The sequence below is a fragment of the Myxine glutinosa genome, chromosome 5, assembly GCF_964187855.1.
Source record: "Myxine glutinosa chromosome 5, kmMyxGlut1.1, whole genome shotgun sequence".
Classification (NCBI taxonomy): Eukaryota; Metazoa; Chordata; class Myxini; order Myxiniformes; family Myxinidae; genus Myxine; species Myxine glutinosa.
This window is the reverse complement of record NC_136265.1, coordinates 123,036,309-123,057,245: the sequence shown is the minus strand read 5'-3', so window position 1 is coordinate 123,057,245 and position 20,937 is coordinate 123,036,309. Positions and strand designations below refer to the sequence as shown.

At 46.1% G+C, this 20,937-nt stretch overlaps 1 protein-coding gene across 5 annotated transcripts in view; it reads right to left on the bottom strand.

The window, feature by feature from the left end:
• Positions 1-2,985: 2,985 nt before the first annotated feature.
• The window catches only part of TGFBRAP1 (transforming growth factor beta receptor associated protein 1), a 58,541-nt gene continuing 40,589 nt past the window's right edge, over positions 2,986-20,937 (bottom strand). For 3 of the 5 annotated variants that reach the window (XM_068116363.2, XM_068116364.2, XM_078778624.1), the window contains 7 exons: positions 20,460-20,849; positions 20,221-20,278; positions 14,529-14,672; positions 12,030-12,164; positions 5,918-6,185; positions 5,146-5,831; positions 2,986-4,989 (listed from right to left, as the gene is read on the bottom strand). In XM_068116363.2, the coding sequence (XP_067972464.2) occupies positions 4,786-4,989; positions 5,146-5,831; positions 5,918-6,185; positions 12,030-12,164; positions 14,529-14,672; positions 20,221-20,278; positions 20,460-20,849 (1,885 nt within the window). In that variant the 3' untranslated portion in view covers positions 2,986-4,785. The remainder of the gene's footprint in view (positions 4,990-5,145; positions 5,832-5,917; positions 6,186-12,029; positions 12,165-14,528; positions 14,673-20,220; positions 20,279-20,459; positions 20,850-20,937) is intronic. The other 2 variants (XR_013623548.1, XR_013623549.1) reach the window with 1 other exon arrangement.

Sequence of the window (20,937 nt, the reverse complement as noted above, 5' to 3'; positions counted from 1 at the left end):
TTTTTCCAATTTTTTCACAATTTTCCAATTTCCAATTTTTCCAAACACGATGGAATAATATTTACCGATATAAACAGTTATGTCGCTTTTATTGAAATTCTACAAATACTATTTAGATTTTGATGATTTGCGTGTGATATGATTTAACGGATGTTGATATGAATCATTTAAAAAAAATTTAAAACCTTCAATTTCTGATATTTTGCCTTTTCATTTGGGCCTCCCAATTGAAGCCCCACCCATGGGGTGGGTACCGTTGCTAGTTCTATTAATTCCAATAACCTCCAGGACCCACGTGACCATCTCCATGGCAACGATTGTGAAGGACACAATGGTAAAACTGTCACAGAGCCGATAGATAGTAACTAGACGACACCGCTCTCAGGGCGACTCTACCCTTCTCGGCGGGTCAATTTTGGAGTTGCGGTGACATCCACGTTTACTATTTTACCAAAATGGTGCAAAGTGGTGAGATTACTCGCAGGATGGCCCGTCAAAATGAACTAGTCTGGCCTGGACTAGTCGGGTTAAGATAATGTCATGAGGAATCTAATATGAAATCGAAATGTTCAACGCTTTTTTAAATATCAGGTACACAGCCAAATTACCAAGATACTTGCCATGGCAACAAAATTCAGCCAATCACCACTGTGATATAATCAGGTTGAGTCGACGTCATGAGATATCGATATCTGGAATATGAAAGCTAAATGTTCAACGGTTTTTGAAGTATTGCGGACACAAACATACATGGACAGATGATCGGTTGGTCAGTCGAACGGGGCTCATTTTTTTTGAAGCAATTTGTCCGCCATCTTTGCTCTCCCATGAGTTCCCAAAATGAATGAATGGGACTGTTAGTAACTAAGGTGAATGCCACTTACCGATGACCTGTGATTCCTCTTTTCCTTTGATCATGACCATCGCAGTTTTTACAACCGTAAGCAGCATACAATGGTATTTCATAAATACTATAACGATGCTTTTTTTAAACCCGGGAATGGACTAACATCAAGTAAGAAAGGAGAAATATTAAGTAGGAAGGTGGAAGTTTCATAGGAAATATGCACCTTGAAGCAAGTATTTTTATTGACACAAATGGGATTTTCTGTGTTGTGGGAGAAGCAATATGGCGGATGGAGAACTTCGGTGGCTTTGGGACCGCCTGACCAATTAACATTAGGCACCACATCCAGTTACAAAAGAGATCAGTCGATCACTTACATGAAGCAAAAACAGGCCTAATACTTATGACGGGTGAACCTTCTGTATTTTCACACTAATCAGCCTCGAAAATTCCGGCGAAAACCAAAAGTACATACAAAAACTCTCTGTTGCTAAGGGGGCAGGTTCAACATTTCCAAGCTTCTGCCCTGCCTTGACCACAATACTCCTCCGCTCCCCTCTATCCTCAGCAAACTCTCTCCGCTCTCCACCCACTCCCACCTTACAGATATCACTCTTCACACAATCTTCCCATCTCAACCGAGGTCTACCTCCTTTCTTCCGACGAGTCTGGCGGTACGTGTCTGCCAGCTCCGCGCAACTGCACCTGATTAGACTAGTTAAGCAGACACATACCGAGGGTGCGATCCCTGGTTAGACAGGTCATGTCCCCCCTCCCCTCAGGTAAACAGCATCAGACAAAGGAGCCTGGGAGATTTTCCCCTCTAATTGGCATTCGGGGTTTGTTAGCAACCCGCTGGACTGCGGAGTTATCTGAAGCCGGCGACTTCAAGATCGGAAGTTGGGAGAGACCGGAGGAGTCTCCCCTCATGGCAAAATCCAGTCCGGAACAATACATTACATATTTATGTGGGGGTGTGTTGTCCCAATTCCATCTTGCACAGTGAATAATTTTACACCACTCCCCTCCTTTTCCATCTTCAAGTGCTGCATGACGCATGTCGAAAGGGAGTACTCACTTTTCACTCCCTTTGTTGTACACCACTTCCTCCCTAATCCATCTCCACGCTGCTCGACATCATCGCTGGGCACTGAAGGGGGCCCAGCTCCAAAATGGAGTACTCAGTTTTCACTGTTTTCTTTCTTGTTTTTTTCCAAGCGATATCTCAACCATCCTTTGAGGTAGGAAGCTGAAATTTGGGCACAATAGTAAACAAGTGCTTTGGACAAAGGGTATTTTTTCAGGCAGAGGCTTTTCCTCCTATTATCAAAGAATGGGGGTCGTGAAGGCTTTGCCCCAATCCCGTCATCCGGTGAGCTGTGAAGGGCAGCTGCACAGGAGGTACGCCCTCGGAGTGGGTTTTTTTTTTTAGTTGTGTTCTTTGCGTGTGTTGCGGAATGACATGTTTTTATGGTGGCCGACTGCAGGAGGATGTCCGCAGACACAGTAGGGCACCGGATAGGATGGCCGTTGACCCACAGGGAGCTCCTCGACCCTTTGGCAGGTCTTGTTTTAGCCCTGCTTGGTGTCCATATCCAAACACCCCCTGGGGAAAAAAACTTTTTCCTTCCCCCAAGAAAATGTGTGACTACTTTTAGTCTGGCTCCTACCCATTGACCTGCCTGGCTTGGTAAGACCTACCAGGAGCAAAGCTCCCGCTAGTATAGCGCAAAGGGTGACAGGAGCACGCAACCCTCCCCACTACGATCAAAGTGGTAGCCCCAATCAGGGAGGGAATCTAACTCATGCTGACGACGGCCAGTAAGCCAGAAACACGTCCGTGGATGGATTCACAAAAAATTGGGCTGACAACCTACAGGCCGCACGAAAGCTTAAGCCAAAGGTATATTTTTAACTGGGGGAAAAAACATCTTATATTTATATATTTCATCCACATAATAAAATCGATTTTATGTCATTAACACTTGCGGTTGTTGTCTGTGGTGTGCATGGTACAAGGCTTTGTACTACAGAGCTAGAACTCTGCAGTATTTTGCGAACAACTACCGTTCTTCATCCACCTCCACTCCAAGGCCGTCGACGCTTTCCCACCGACGACGGAAGCCGAACAGCACACGTACAGTAATCAAATATTTATTGTCTGGCTGCTCCTTTCAAAGTTAATCATTTAATGCGTACAATCATACATGTTGCACTATTTGTACAGCACGTGTGAAAGAAAACAATTTGAATTAAACAGGCTGATCATTGCAAACATGATGGACGGAGCAAAACCTTTATCAATACAAGTGCCTTATACGGATGAAAGGAAAAACAAAATCAACAAAGCATTAAAAAGAAAACATTTCTTGATCGCACTCAGCCAGCCAGAAAAAGGCAAAGCAGGTACGCATTGCCACAAAGCACGATTTACAAAAATGTTTCAACCAAAACAGGTTCAATGTTGTGCATGGTTTTCACAGTCAATACAATGGGCGCACACACGCGCACACACACACACACACACACACACACACACACACACACACACACACACACACACACACAATCAGCTCATGCCCACAAACACTTCCTTTACAGACCGTTTTGCTTCCTCGCCATCGTGTACCGACCGCAAGCACATCATCACCAATACAGCACCGGCTCTCCTGCCTCCTCGGAAGACATCGCATAGACCGGACCTGCTACAGGAATCAAAGTCATCTCAAGCCGTTGTGGCCACAATCACAGGGATGATAAATGAAATTCGATGCAAACCCAAGATTCCAACATCACCAATACAGCACCGGCTCGCCTGCCTCCTCAGAAGACATCGCATAGACCGGACCTGCTACAGGAATCAAAGTCATCTCAAGCCGTTGTGGCCACAATCACAAGGACGATAAATAAAATTCGATGCAAACCCAAGATTCCAACTTCTCAAAACAGAGCAGGCTGTACCACCATCAAACACCCCGCAACGCCTCGTCGAGCGTCCACCTTTGGGGGCTTTTCGGCTGAAAGATTGTTATTGTTTTGGGAAAACGCCTTCTTGGTTGCACTTCACGTTTCCTTTTGCAATGTTCGAAGGTGTGTGTGAGATCGATCTAATGAGTGTATTACAAGAGAAATAATATTCAACGTAAAGGCTTTTCATAATATTGCTTTATCTATATCGAAATTGGTGCCTCTTGCCCTACAAAGGGCAATGATGTCATTAAACAGAAAGGGATCTCACTCGCCCTCGTGCTTCGGCGATGGCCTGGTACAAGTCCCACAGGTATCCCTGGCCTTCACCAAATGCCCAAACAGCAGAAGCTGTGGTAAGAATACAGCAGTGATAACGTCAGTATCACGATAAGAGAAAAGTGGTTTTTATTTGTACTTCAGCTCGGATAAGTTTCCCTTTACGATCTCATGTCACACGACACCTGTCCAAAAATGAAGTAGCGCAGCTTTGAAGAAAATAAAAATTGAGGTGTTTCGGGGTAGTGCGGGGAAAAATAGAAACTTGCTTAGTTTGCTGTTCACACTGCATCAAAGGAAAAGACCTGATGAATAAAAAGTCCAAATTGTTACTAAACATGGCAGAGCATAGAGGAGTGGGAGTGGGCCTGTGGGGAGACGCTGACCTACTGCATGATCGCCTACTTCACATTTCCTGCTTATAAAGCAATGACTGGCGGGATATATTTTGTCCAACGATTGCATTCCTTCCAGTCCAGGGTATGAGGACAGAGCTGGAAACAAAAATAGAAAATAAAAATAAATCAATCTACAGATATTTCAATTCCGCCAACAGCCCAACAAAGACGAGGTCGCCATTTACGATTCCCGACAGTTGAAACAAATAAGAAAAGTGCAAGATATTTGCATCATGGTGTGCGACCACAAAAAGGAGGAGAACTTTGTTCAGGAGAGATCGTAGGTGAGAGCGCTCAGGACTTGTGGTGCTGTTGTACGGGTGGTTCTGGACTGAAGATCCTGCCGGTGACGGGGCAAGCAAAATGAGATCGCGCGCAGGCTGGGTGCACCACCGTGCCGTTTGGAAACCACATGAAGGCCGGTTCAGATAACGGCATCTGACATACGGGACAAGTGCTGTCCTCGGAAAGACGGATGGAAATATGGCTCAACTCCGTCTGGAGAGAGAAAGAATAAAGACCTGAATGACAATTAGAACAGATACCGATTGGAGGCTTTGAGGGAAAACATGGGGAGGAGGGGATGTAAGTGCGTAGACGCCGAGTCAACCAACCACATTATTAAACCCTGAGTACACCATGCATGCCTCTCACCTTTGCTGCCCTGGCAGCATTCTTCCTAGTCAGCAACAGGCCTCTGGCCACCTCTGCTGAGCGGCGTGTGTGCAACGCTCGCCGTAAAGATCCAGTCACAAAAGGAACAACGAGGCCGAGCGACCAGCCTTCTGGTAGTGCCTTAAGTGCTGATATGGCCTCAAACTCAGAACCGTCAGTGTTCAGCAGTTTTGACGCCTCGAGCTCCAAAGGTGGCCGGCCATCTGGTGGGTGCAGCATTATCCTCAGCAATGCCGTGAAGAGCTCCCGGCGAGTTGGTCGTTGTGGCTCTACGATGAGCACACCACCATCAGAACCAGCCTGTTTAGCACTGCCACAGGCCCCTTCATCCCAGGTTCCACGTTTGCTCCTCGTTGCTTCCTTATCTTCCACCTCACCTTCGCTCCATGTTTCTCTATCTAGCTTTATACAAGTGAAGCCATTTTCCTGGTTCCCATGTCCATTCTCAGGGCAATAGCAGCCGTCAGAGCTGGACCGTTGGGACAAATGTTCGTCTTCCACATTTTCCACGGGCTCTGAGGCGTCACCGTACCTGAGGCAATACTTCCGTGCCTCATGCATGCAGCCGGCTGCGTGCACCAGCAAAGAGAGAGCCTCCACGTGCTGCCCAAGGCGACCATGCAGTGCTGCCCGCTCAATGTGCAGCTGCGCATTGCCGAGCCGCCCTGTACATCAGATGAAGGAGTTCGTAATTTAATTCCGAACCTCACCAGAGCTTGTAACTTTACAATTTAATTTGGAACAAACTCACCAAGCAGCAGATGTGCTCTGTACAGCTTTGATTCCTGAAGCAACCACTGCAGGCGACTGCGTGCTGCCAGCAACGCCTCCTCATTCTCAGACTCTCTTCCCGTGTATCCGTCCAAGCTCGAGTGAACGCCTCCATCTGCATCCTCTTTGAGGCCGTCTACCGATGCTGCAGTCCCGTTGTGGCCATTTTTACCAGGTACTCGAGGGTGCAACAGAGCAAGGACCTCGTCAAGGTAGAGCAAGGCCAGGTGGGTGTGGAATTTCTCCAACTGAGAGCAAGATTTAAAAAAAATTAAAAAGGAATTAATATTTATCATAATAGCTACAATTGAAACTATAAAGAACAAATGGAGAATGCAGACCATCGCCAGGACTTTGTGTTTGTGTGGTGTGTAGACGATGGATTAATGTAGGTTTATATTCATACAGCAGACAAACAGACCTTTTCGGTTTTATTATATAGATTCCAATTGTATATATTTTATAGACAGTCACATTCCGCACTTTTGAGTCGAATGCATGTTCTAAAAGTACATACTTTATGGACGTACTCGCATTGTAATAGTACGTACTTTATGGACGTACTCACATTGTAATTAGTACGTACTTTATGGACGTACTCGCATTGTAATAGTATGTACTTTAGGGACGTACAAGCATTGTAATAGTACGTACTTTATGGACATACTCACATTGTAATTAGTAAGTACTTTATGGACGTACTCGCATTGTAATAGTATGTACTTTATGGACGAACTCGCATTGTAATAGTACGTACTTTATGGACGTATTCGCATTGTAATAGTACATACTTTATGGACGAACTTGCATTGTAACAGTACGTACTGTTATGAATTTGGGGTGGGGGGGGGGAATATCTAGATCCAGGTAGATCTGCATAGGTAGGTGCTCCGATGATCGTGATAGAAGAACCATCTCGATGTACAGTAAGTCAGGGACCTGTAGCCCGGATGTCAGATAAGTTGGATATTTGTCCCTGTTACGAGGGGCGGGGCATGCTAATTAGTTCAGGGATTATGGGTAAAATTCCCTTGTATGTCATCCCCCCTGTCGCTATCCTGTTGTCCCTTTTGGCACCGCACCATAGACACTTAGCTAGACCCTTAGCTGCACACATTAATTAATTTCCTTCCGCCACAATGACTTACAGGAAGAACAGGCAGGAAGCCAGATCGGCGCACCGCCGATGGGACTGCAGCCAGCCACATCACCAGCTGGCATAGCAACACTCATTGTGCAAGGCAGGCTGAGGCCACGCCCACTTCACGCGTGATTGACACCAAGGGTTTTTAATGGGCAGATGACATCATTGGAGAGTAAAGGACTTGTGGTTGGCCGCCGACCAATGGCATGGGAGCAGGGCGCCAAGCACTCGGCCAATGAGAGGCGACCAACACGATCGGAAGATTCGAGAAGAGAGCTGACGTCGGAAGCCGATCAGTAAAATGACTCGCTGACCGACATTTTCTCTCTTCGCCTCTGCCTGTCTTCGCCTCTGCCTGTCTTCGCCTCCGCTTTTCTCTTCCCTTTGCCCTCTTGCGTTGGACTGTCCCTTTGCACTGGACCTTCTCTTGTGTTGGACCTCGTCCCGTTTGGACCCTCGCTCGTTGGACATTGGAAGGACGTTGGCGCGCCGACGATTCTCTTACCGGGCATTCACGCACGGACCTCGTGAACGATCGCGCGGGGACAGGAGTCTTGGGTGCAGCGGCGTACGTGGGCCTGGTGGAGCGCGAACGGGGGCAGAACGAGGCCTACTTCCCGCCGACCGGAGTTGCGTCGGACGACGCAATCGAGCCAGACGATCCCCGACACTGCCAGACTGAGATAACATCACATCCATAAACACGACATTTTATTTTATTTATCCTTTCCATTCGTTCTGTATTTGAAGTGAGGTGTGGGGACGTCCCAATTTAGGATTTAGTTTTTATCGTCGCGTTTCCTTGTCCGAATAGTTCTTGTAAATAAACCTTTTTATTATTTTCCCTTTCTATTCGAAATCCGTGTTCGGTTTGAATTATTTCCCTCAGGTTGAAGACCCGCGCGGACCGTCAGGTAAATCTCGCCGCTTCTCCCTCTTTCCTTCTTCCTCCCGCGTGTGTATAGCAAATCCGCCATTGACCCAGACGCCTCGTTAAGCTCGTTTCCATCCGCGATTCCCCAGTCTTAACCGAGGGGCAATCACGCGATAGTACTTTATGGATGAACTCGCATTGTAATAGTACATACTTTATGGACGTACCGCATTGTAATAGTACATACTTTATGGACGAACTCGCATTGTCATTATCGCATTGTTATTAAAAATACATACTTTATGGACGAACTCGCATTGTAATAGTACATACTTTATGGACGAACTCAGATTGTAATAGTACATCTAATATATAAAAAGTAAGTTTGTTTCTTTGTTCTGCCTGTTTGTTTGCAGTTTGTTCGTTTATGCATTCTGAACCTGCAGGAACCTGTTCAACCAAACTTTGCATGGCCTCCTCCTTCATCCAGAGGAAGGTCAAGGTATATGTTTGGATTAAAAAAAAATTGACCCCAGATAAATCCAGATCATTGGCCTTCAGGGCTCGATCAGGTATCGTGCTTACACGTACCGATCACTTACACGTAGCCATCGAGTAATACGTTTTGGGAATATCGTACGTTGAGGTTGTATACAGTGATTTGTTATCAATAACACAAATTTAATTATATCATGTTTACACATGCACCTGTTATTAAAAAGATTGCTTTACCCAGGTTTATTGAAACACCTCCGTGTCCAGGCCTCGAATATGTCACTTATACACTGCCTGGGGTTTTACCAGCAGCGATCGAGTAATACGTTTTGTGATCGTCATGCATGAAATATTTAAATACATATTTCATTAAATTTCCCCAAGCAACACTGGTACTTCAGCTATTACTTTATAGAGGTACTCTTTACAGTTGAAAAAAGGATAACGGCCTTGACGGCCTTAAATTTTGGATGGCCTTGACCTTGATCTCTGAATAATGTCAACCAACCTTTACACACAAATAAACTGCGTAAGTTTCAATTGAAAACATGTTGAGGTAAGTGACATGAGTAAGGAGCATAGTGCCCCTGTACTTCCCCAGATCTTGGACATCTCCTTTCCCCTTCCATAATCGGCATAATTAACCCTGTCCTCCAATCCTCCGCAATCAAAGCCTCTCTCATACATACATTCAACAGCCTCTTCGTCCAACTGACTTCGATTTCTCCCTCTGCAATTATCATCTTTGTACACACCTCGTCAATGGCGCCCTTCCCTTTCTTAACCCTCTTCAATGTCGTCCACACTTCCTCTTCCCTGATCTCCACAAACTCCACTTTCCTCTCCACACAACTGGGTAGCTCCAGCTCACCATTGCTTCCTTCCCGGTTCAACAGCTCTTTTAAAATATCCTTCCCACACCTTCGATACTTCCCCCCCCCCCCCCCCCCCATTACTGTGTCACTAGCCTCCCACCACCATCCTTAATCATCACCACCCCCTTATACCCTTGCTATCCTCATCACTGTCACAAGCCAATTTATAGATAATCTTCCTCCCACAACCCTCTTCCAACTTCTTGTACACCTCATCTTCCATATCATTCCTCGCCTTATCCACAGTGCTCCTTGCTGCTTTCTTTTCTGCCCATACAGGTGCAGAACCCCACATCCGGCTGCCTCCCTCTTTAAGGATAAACCTCTATTCTCTTCCAAACCTCCTTTTCACCAACTGCCTTCGCTACTTTCTCCGTCCACCATACCTGGTTTCCATCCCTCAATGATGCACCCTTTTCCTGACGTCCTTCCACACAACTTTTTTTTTTTTTTTTGTATACAAGGTCGAGGCTCGTGTAAGAGCTAACATTGATCACAAAAAAGACAAACTGACACATAAAGCATAAAACATATGATAAAGGGAGCGGGAGAACAAGATGGAGAGCAGGGACATCGGGAGATCTGTGGGAGGGAGAGGGCTTGGGGAGGAGGCAGTATGGCAAGGGGGGAGGAGGGATGGGAGAGGTTAAAAAAAAACAAACGTGGACACTGCTAGGACTTCCAGGAAAGAAGTCGGTATTTCATTAACGGGGGTAGAAAAGATCAAGGTTTTGGATGGGGGAAGATAAGAGATGGTGGTGAACAGCTGTTTTAAATACCTGGAGGGAGGTGTGGGATTGAAGAGAGTGAGGGAGTTTGTTCCAGAGGTGGGAGAAAAGAGGCATGAAAGAGTGAAGGTGAATATAGAGTCTTGATTTTGGCAGTTTAACCATATGAGGGTTGCTGGCAGATCTTGTGCGACCTGTGGGAATATTTGGGGGACAGAGCACAGACAGAGCTGGGGGGGGGGGGGGGGTGGTGCAAGGCCGGAGAGGAGTCGGTAGAAGACAGAAAGACCACCAACCTGCCTGCAGCGAGTGAGTAAAAGGCCCTCGGAGTTAGCTTCATCGCAGGAAATTCCAATGATTAATGAAAGCTTTGGTTTCAACAGCGTGAAGCCGAGCTAGGTGTGAGGCAGGAGCACAGGCCAAGAGGAGAGAACAGTATTCCATTGAGCTGCGGATGAAAGCCTTGTATGTGGTGAGGAGCTCAGGTGTGCCAAGGAAGGACTTTGCACGATGGAGGATGCCCAGTCGGCGACTGGCTTTGGAGGCCAGGTTGGCAATGTAGTTTTCCTAGGAAAGATCATGGCAGATAGTAAGACCCAAAAGCTTGAGTGACAGAACTTCTTGAAGAGCATTGTTGAGAACGTACATTGGAGGGTTGTCCACTCGGTCTTTTCGGAGAGACATAGTGAGACTGTGAGATTTGTCAGGATTGAAAGACATGCTCCACTTGTTTTACCAGTCTGTGATTTTGTCCAGGTCTGCAGAGAATGAGGAGGCTGCAGACTGCCGATCTGAGGGATGAGGTATGGTGCGGCAGAGTGGAGTCATCAGCAAAGAGATAGAGAGGATTTTCAAGAGAGTCAGAGAGATCATTGATGAAGACCAGAAAAAGCACAGGGCCCAGAACACTGCCTTGGGGAACTCCAGCCTGAACAGGAAGGGGAGATGAGAGAAAAACATTCAGGGCCACATGTTGACTACGACTAGAGAGGAAGTCCACCAGCCATGCGTGGAGATTTCCATGGATACTATAAGAGGAGGGGTTTGGTGAGCAGAGCTGGGTGCCTGACCGTATCGAAGGCATGTGATATGTCAAGGGAGACAGCTCTGATTTCCTGTTTGGCATTCAGGACCTCCATCCATTGTTGAGACAGCAGAAGCAGCATGTCCAGAGTAGAATGACCTGGTCTGAATCCAAATTGATGATCCGAGATCAAGCCATTGGAGAAGAGGAAGGATTTGATGTCAGAAGCGATGATTGATTCCATGACCTTGCTGATTATTGGGAGCAGGCTGATTGGTCTGTGGTTGCAATGATCTGTTTTTGCACCTTTGTTGTATAAAGCGGTAATGTTGGCTGATTTCCAAGATTCTGGCAGATGACCTTGAGCAAAAGAGGGTGAAGAGAACAGAGAGAGGGTGAGATAGAGCGGCAGAGCAGGATTTTAGGACCCGTAGGCTGATGCCGTCTGGTCCAGTTGCAGAATCAGAGACGAAAATTGACAGAGACTTCTCCAAGATTGACAGAGTTGAAATTTCTGCAATTACACCTAATCACGTCTTGATACTTCTTCCACTCCTTCTCCAAACCTCCCGCTTCTTTGCCAAGTTGCTCATACCTGGCCTCACCCTCTCCTTGTACTCTACGGCAATGTTCCCCCGACACTTCCCCTACCTAATTAATAACCTTCCGACCCCTGCTCTTAACTTCCCTCCTTTTCTTCATCGTCACCTTTTCTATTCATCTGTTCAACCCCATTCGTTATGTTATTACATGGATATGTCTGCAGAGAAACAAATATCAACATGGATAACCTTGTCATTGACCCACAGATATTGAAAATTCTCCCTACCTCTCAAATGTATGTATGCTTGGGATTCAGTTACAAGGACATCGTTTGGAAGCATCGTTGCAGTCACATAGCTATGCCCCGAAAAAAATCAAGGAAATCGTTTAGAAAGTAAAACATGATCACCTGTAGTCCTCTACTCCAAACAAGGTGTTCCAAGTAGTAACGAAGGGCAGATGGATAGTCCTGCAGAAAAGAGACAACCTCTTCGGCAGGAGGTCCATCACCAGGGGGCAGTTGGGTAAACACCCTCACACCAACCTGCACACAAACGAATGAAAGGATGGAGAGGCAATGTTGGTAGCTTAAATAAGGCAACAGGAAGAGCTCAGCTACACTCATTCATTCCTCCTTTTTCCCACCTTTGGAACCAACTTCCACACTCTCTTCAATCGCAGTCTTTCCTCCAGGTCTGCAAGATAGCTATTCACCAGCATCTCAGATCATCCCCCCCAACAAACGCATGATAATTTCTAACCCCATTAACCCACACCAAGCCCATCTCTTTCCAAATTTCCTTTGTTTTTCTTCTGTATTCATCTTGTCCACCCCGTGTGTCCTCCACCACTACTCATTCTTCCCAACATCCCCGATTAGTCTCACCCCGAAGGGGTTGCGAGACTATTGCATGTGTATGTCTGTGTGTCTGTATCCACGTCTCTATATTGCTTCGCTTTAAAATTTTTTTATCTGCAACCACCTGTCCGGTCGATGCAACACTGTACAGGGTGTTTAGAAAAGAGCGATACAAATTTAAACGTTTATTTACAAAGAAACAGAAACCTCAAGAACGTGAACCAAACATTTCTTAAAAGCTTATGACAAGGTATTTTCAATCACCGATTGCTATTTCAGTAAGTCATTGCTAGAGTTGGTGAGAGCCCAAGGTCTGAAATTGGCATTTACGCAAAATCCTTGTAATTGACATTCTCGATGTGTGCTCCTCCGCGGTTCAGACAGGCATTGATCCTGACTCCAAAGTTCTGTCCATCTTTCCTGTAGGTCTCAGGTGGTTCTGCCCCCCAGAAAATGTTGTTGTGGTTGTTGATGGCACCGTTCAAGTGGAAATGGGCTTCATCACTAAACCACATCAGGTTGATCCAGTTTGGGTACTGCTCCATCCTGTCACTGAGCCAATTGCACATATCAAGTCTCCTTCTCATGTCATCTTGACTCAGTTTATGCCTACTAGAGATGATGTATGGGAAAAGCTTAAGTTCTTTAGTGAGGATACGCCAGATTGATGTTGATTTGATGCCCAGCTCCTGGGAGCGCCGGCGGTGGGACTTTTTGGGACTGTCCACTGCAGAATCCCGCACAGCGTCGATGTTGGCTTGGCTCTTGGTTACTGATGCTGGCCTGCCACTGTTGCCATTGCTCTGGTTGTGCACTGTACTCTTGTGCTCAAAATGTTTCACAATACGTTGAATGGCACAATTTGTGAGTCCATCACATGTTCTGCGGTCGTATTCCCGGCAGAAACTCGGCGGGTGTCTACATATGATTTAGTCTCGTACCACAGAGCCACCACTTTTCTCTTCTGCTCCAGTGTCAATGGCATAGTTGAGCTACGGAGCTAGAAATCCCAGGGAACAAATACCACGATAACACCACCAAACCCTGAAAAGGAAAACGGTATAGGTAAAAAAACAAATAAATGGCAGGAAGTCAAAGTTGTATCAATCTTTTTGAAATACCCTGTAAACATAGGAGAGACTCCCTGTGGAGAAGATTTTATTGACAACTCTGATGTCATCGGTCACATGGTATGGCAGCCATATTAGATTAAAGGAAAAAAAAATTGGACATCTCCACAACTGCTCAACAAAAAACATTGAAACTTGGCATATGCCATCAACTCCCCATGGGGTATATAGGGTGATGACAATGACGTAATCGGTGAAGTGGTATTCCAGCCATAATTGGTTGAATCAAAATCCTTATCCGAAAAATCTGAAATTTCATATATCTGCCCGACGGGCTGATGAGTGAATAATTAAATTTTTGATGTCATCGGTCACGTGGTCTGGCAGCCATATTGGATTGAAAATAAAAACGTAAAGTGATCTCCAGAACCACTTAACAGATCGATGCAAAACTTCATACATATGATCGACTAGCCATGGGGAATATAGTTTAATTTTTTTTCATATTCACCTTCATTGATGCAATTTAGTTTTAATGCGCACAAAAGTGCTCGTTAATTATCCTATTAATCAATCAATAAAGCTAGGGATAATGGCAATATGTGTGACATAATAGGGTGCATGGATAATACAGGTATATGGGACATATAGCATGTTCAGTAGTAACGTGTAGTTGCTCTCGGTAGTAGCGTGTTCAGTTAATGATGGTATTTTTGGTCGGAAGGAGCGCGCGAGACAAGGCTACACGCTCTGAGAGCCATTATAGTTTTTCCAAGTTTTCCTCTATTTTGTCCCTCATCCCTGCTGTTGGTGCGTTTCCCCCTTCTCTTTCTACTGCTCCTTTTATTCCAGTACCTCCAAGAGCCTCGACTTTGTATCCAAAATAAATAGCAGATAAGGGCAGAGAAAGATGAAAAGTTGAACTTCGAAAGGAGAGGTAGGACATTTAATGGCTCGTTAAAGGAAAAGTAGACAACACCTCTGGTTTTGTATGTATTGCCCAGGCTGCATGGTCCCATAGTAGGTGTCGCTGAGTGCACGATCCCAGCATGTCCACCAGGTACTCCAGTAGGTCAGTCCGAGTCGTGTCCTTCAATTCTCCATCGACAATGCGCCGCCAAAGCTGAGGAGTCAAGGAAAAGGAGGGACCATAGAAAGCTCATTTCACGAACCACAGTTTTGTGGTTCCTCTCCTGTATCATTGCGAAGGTTACAGGCAGTTTATAATTAATCTTTTACGTATCTCAGAATAAAAATGTGGGTGGGGAACTCTCGGAGGAAAGAAGCAAAAAAAATTTAAAAGAATAATAATAATAACAAAAAATAACAAAAAAAGACGGGGAAGATAAACGCTAAGGGAAGCTAAATAAAAAGGGTCTACAGAACTTATTTGAATCGCCAAGATCACAAGTTTTCATCAAATTCTGAATAATGTTTACAGTAACATGCCTTGAGATACCTCGAAAAGGGTTTTGTGGCTTCTGAAACTTTCTTCCTCTTCTACTCCCTGAAGCCTTCGGTCACCCCTTCAGAATCCTTTTCCAAACAAGCTTTTGGGACTAAATGACTTTTTACATTCTTCCTTGCCTTTCAACCTACTGTGGCTCAACTGTATAGAGCACCGAAGCGACGATGGCACGACAGTGCACGGCCTGGTTCTACATTATCGTAGAATACGGTCGCCGTAGCTTTGTGAAGATGGTACAGTGCTTCGTTCTCGATTGTAATCAACAACCGAGAGTCATACCTGCAGCTTTTATTGTTTTCCAAAAGAAGCAAGTGTTAAACAACAGTGAATTAAACAAATAAGATCAAAACTGCGCATGCGCAAGATTGGTCGTCACGTCTCTTCAAAGCTGTCCCCACGCGCACGCTTTCGAAGTTAAGTAATTTTTCACAATTGTGTTTTTGTCGAATCTGTATCTTTCTTTCGGTGTATGTACCTATTGGGGTGACTTTAATAGGTTTCTCGGTGTTGGTTTTTCATACCTGTGTACAGAATCGTCGTTTTTTTCGTATCGTGTATTCTGAGGCCTAGTGTAGTGCTAGTAGGCTACCGTGTCAGCCCTTGGCTTGAGGCTTTTTTTTTGTCTCAGCGGTTCTTCGATCGCGCTGCAAATTACTTTCGGTCTCTGTTTTTCACGGTCTTTTCACCCCATACTTCCTTGTTTTAAAATCTCAAAAAAAAAATATATATATATATTTTCCTTCCCTGTTCTTATCCGTTTGTTCATTCTTATTTGTTCGTTCGTTCTTCGACCACGTTGTTCGTGATCACGTGATCACGTTGTTAAAAAAATGTTTCATCTGTCCCCTGAAGAACTTTATTTTGTCATATTCTATAACACCTTTTTCTTCTTCTTCTATAAAAGGATGCTTTCGACTTGCTCACCAATTCTATTCATTCCAAAAAAAAATTCCATCTCTTACAGTGCATCTTTCATTCATTCCCTAAACTCTCCAGAACTCCACCCATCCTTCAGCGTCCTCAAATGTATTTTTGACTCGAATGTCTCAAGAAACTCATTTTGCAATAAATGTTCGTTTCCCATTAATCGTACACTTTTCAAAATCCAATCTCACCCCTTCCCTCCAAATCTTCCCCATCACCCATCTCTTTCAAATCTTCCCCCTTGCCCCTCCCCCCCAAATCTTCCCCATCACCATCCCTTTCAAATCTCCCCCCCTGCCCCTTCCCTCCTAAACTCCCCCCACTCCCCTCCCCTCCGAGACTTTCCCTCACTCCTCCCCTCCTGGACTCCCCTCTCACCCCTCCTCCTCAAAGCGTCCTCCCCGCTTCTTCCCCCTTCCAACTTTCACCTTATTCTCCCTCAACATTCTGCCTCACTCTTCCCCCTCCTCAAATAACACCTCACTGCGCCTCACCCAATCACCATCAAACCTTTTGTCTGCCCCATTCTTCCCTTTCTCCAAGCTATTCTGTAATCTCTGACACACCTTCAACAGCTCTCCCTACCTCTTCCTCCTCTTCCACATCTTACCCTACCGCTCCCCCCCCCCCCCCCGTTCTGTATCCGATGCTCCCCCTTCCTCTTCCTTAACAGTATGGACCTCAAACATCCGGGGCCTTCGCTCAAACTTAACTGATCTCTCCATACAGGTTGCTTCTGACAAACCAGACGTGATCTGCTTAACAGAAACTTTCCTCCTTCATGATGTCTCTGATTCCTTGGTATCTTTCCCAGGATACTCCCTCCTCCGGTATGATAGACCTGAGCCTCGTCCTGGAGGTGGGGTTGCTATCTTTATAAAAAAAACTCTCTTCCTCACTCGCCCTGCACTGCCCTCTCTCCACCTCACCCCCAGGAATACCTTTGGCTACGGCTTCCCCTTCGCTCCCACCTTTTGTTCATATGTGTGTTGTACCGTCCACCAAACAGTGATGACTCCATCTACATCTCGCTGTCTGATAATATGGACCAACTTCTATCTACCCATCCCAACTCTCTCTTCCTCATATGTGGTGATTTCAACTGTCACCATGCCAGTTGGCTGGGGGTGGGTACCTCTCTCACCAGCCATGGCTCTTCAGCAAAGGACTTCTGTGACTCACTGGGACTGACACAATCTGTCAATTTCCCAACCCGGATCTCAGTCAACGGAGCATCTTCTCTTCTGGACTTGGTTATGACTAACTTCCCTGAAAATGTCTGCTGCTCTTCTTCTGCTCCAATCGGCTCTTCTGATCATGTGCTTGTTAAAGTGGACATCTCTCTGACCATTCTCAGAGAGCCTCCTCAGCGTCGACGAGTCTGGCATTTCACTCAGGCCAACTGGCACGGTCTTCAAGCAGCCATCAATCATCTGGACTGGTCTCCCATCTCCACTGCCTCTGACATCAACTCATCCTGGGAATTCTTCCAAAGTAAATTGCTCTCTCTCATGCACAGATTTATCCCATCTCGTCTTCAGTTGTCATACCCTTCCTCCCGTCCATGGTACACGGATTCTTGTGGTGAGGCTATTGCCCAGAAACAACTTGCTTTCGTCTCCTGGAAAGCAAATCCAACGGAAGGAAATCTCATTTCCTTTCACAAAGCCCGAAACAAGTGTGTGTCCACCCTCAGGAGAGCCAGGAAACAATATCTCTCCTTTCTCAGGACCGAACTCTCTTATCTGTCTCCCTCTTCCAATCCAAATCCTGGTGGCGTCTGGTCAAATCTGTTTCTTGTGTTTGTTCCCCCTCCATCCCCTCCCTCACCTCAAATGGCCACACAGCTGACTCCACACGTGAAAAAGCTGAATGCCTCAACTCTGTGTTTGCCTCTAAATCTTGTGTCCCAAACCCATCCCTCTCTGTACCCACCGTACCCAGCTGCTCCTGGACTCTGTGTCCTTTCCTCCTGACAAGGTGGAAAAGTTTCTGTCAACCCTCGACTCTGATTCTGCAACTGGACCTGACGGCATCAGCCCACGGGTCCTAAAATCACGTTCTTCCGCTCTTTCACTCCCTCTCTCTGTTCTCTTCACCCTCTCTTTTGCTCAAGGTCATCTTCCATCTGCTTGGAAATCTGCCAACATCACCGCTTTGCACAAAAAAGGTGCAAAAACAGATCCCAGCAACTACAGACCAATCAGCCTTCTCCCAATTATCAGCAAAGTCATGGATTCCATCATTGCTTCAGATATGAAATCTTTCCTCTTCTCCAATGGCTTGATCTCTGATCATCAATTTGGTTTCAGACCTGGACACTCCACTCTGGACATGCTGCTTCTGCTTTCTCAACAATGGATGGAGGTCCTCAATGCCAAACAGGAAATTAGAGCAGTCTCCCTCGACATATCATGTGCCTTCGATACGGTCTGGCACCCGCTCTGCTCACCAAACTCTCCTCTTTTGGTATCCATGGAAATCTCCACGCATGGCTGGCGGACTTCCTCTCTCGTCGTAGTCAACGTGTGGCCCTGAATGGGTTTCTCTCATCTCCTCTTCCTGTTCAGGCTGGAGTTCCCCAAGGCAGTGTTCTGGGCCCTGTGCTTTTTCTGGTCTTCATCAATGATCTCTCTGACTCTCTTGAAAATCCTCTCTATCTCTTTGCTGACGACTCTACTCTCTGTCGCTCCATTCTTCATCCCTCAGATCGGCAGTCTGAAGCGTCCTCACTCTCTGCAGACCTTGACAAAATCACAGACTGGGCAAACAAGTGGAACATGTCTTTCAATCCTGACAAATCTCACACTCTTACGATGTCTCTCCGAAAAGACCGACTGGACAACCCTCCCATCCACTTTCTGAATAATCCTCTCCAAGAAGTTCTGTCACTCAAGCTTTTGGGTCTCACTATCTGCCATGATATTTCCTGGGAAAACCACATTTCAAATCTGGCCTCCAAAGCCAGTCGCCGACTGGGCATCCTCCGTCGTGCGAAGTCCTTCCTTGGCACACCTGAGCTCCTCACCACATACAAGGCTTTCATCCGCAGCTCAATGGAATACTGCTCTCCCCTCTGGGCTGGTGCTCCTGCCTCACACCTAGCTCGCCTTCACGCTGTTGAAACCAAAGCATTCAGAATCATTGGAATCTCCCGCGATGAAGCTAACTCCAAGGGCCTCTCACTCACTCACCGCAGGCAGGTTGGTGGTCTTTCCATCTTCTACTGACTTCTCTCTGGCCTTGCCCCCCCAGCTGTCTCTGGGCTCTGTCCCGCAAATATTCCTACAGGTCGCACAAGATCTGCCTGCAACCCTCTTATGGTTAAACTGCCAAAATCAAGACTCTCTGCTCACCTTCACTCCTTCATTCCTCTTTTCTCCCACCTCTGGAACAAACTCCCTCACTCTCTTCAATCCCACTCCACCCTCCAAGTCTTTAAAACAGCTGTTCACCACCATCTCTTATCTTCCCCCATCCAAAACCTTGATCTTTTCTACCCCCGCTAATTTCACCCCAATTCCACTTTTTTGAAATACCAACTTCTGTCCAGGAAGTCCTTGGTGTCCTTGTGTTTTATACTTCTCCCTCCCCCCCCCCCCCCCCCTTCCCATGCCTCCTCCCCCGGGCCCTCTCCCTTCCACACATCTCCCTGCTCTCGGATGTTGTGTGTTTGTGTGCTTCCCCTTCTCTCCCCATCTTGTCTTCCGCTCCCTCTTTTTGGGTATTTTGTTTGTTTGGTTAATTTGTTTGTGAAGTAAATGTTAGCTCTTTCACGAGCCTCGATTCAGTATACCAAAAAAAAAAAAAAAAAAAATTTTTTTTTAAAAAAAAATCAGTGTGAAATGTTGACACCACAGAAGTTGCATAAATCAACCTCCCATTGTGTGCACTAGGCCAAGGTAAGATATTTTGGCTCGTCGGAAAAGTACGTTGTGAGTGAGGTAATCAACATGGCAGCCATATTTGGTGATGCTTCAACGAGCAAAGCACATTCGATTGAAGCGAGTGTGCTTTCAGGTTCTTTTGTTTAGAACCGGTCGAGCGTTGTCATGCCAATGTGATGTCACACTTTGGTGCTCTATTATTGTCACATATTTTGTTCTCCAGTGTATTCCCATATTCAGCTTTTCCTACTTCCTCACCCCCCTTAATCTTTCCATTATAAAAAAGGGAGAAAGGTCGTGGCCACGTTTGACAGTAATTTGCTTCCCAAGAAGCATAGCGATCTTGAAGGAAAAATGCCTTTTGCAGTGTTGATGAACTTGCGCAGATTCACCTGGAAAGCAACTTCTTCCTGTCCATGGCACTTGTACAACAAGCCCAGTGCATAGAATCTGGGGGTTGGTGGATGAAAACCAAACAATCAGCTGCACGACAATACCACATGATTATCCGATGACAAATCACGAGTTATCACAACATCAAAGAAATGAAATGTCACTATACATATTCCTACGAATGGCGTCCTTATCCACATGTCCATCCAATCGTAACTTTGCCATATATTTCTCTCACCTGCCATGCTTTTCCAACCAAGGTGTGCAGTCCTCCAATATACAAACATTGTCTTCAGCCACGAGATCAAAAAGACAGTCATCTCCGAATTCCGCAGCCAACTTTACAAGTGCGGTATCGACGTCCACCTGCCACCCATCGCATTGGTCTCTGCCATTGCTGTCCGCCTCGGTGGATGGACGGCCCCACGTCGAGGGTTCTCTGCGGGCGTCCCGCAGGCAATCCAGAAGGAAACGCTTGTAAGAGAAGAGGTTCTGCAGCTGACCGGCAGATATGGATACAAAGTCGGCGGTGTCATGCAGGGGCGGGTGCATGCGGACAAAGTGCGACGCCGCAGGGAGAAGGTGTGGGTACAAGGAGGCCACCTCCCGGACATCAGTGCACCCAGAACTACAGGAGGGAAAGAAACCGATGAGAAAAATAGAGTGGGATGATGAAAAATGGGAGAAAGGTGCACATGGGGATGATGCATCATGTT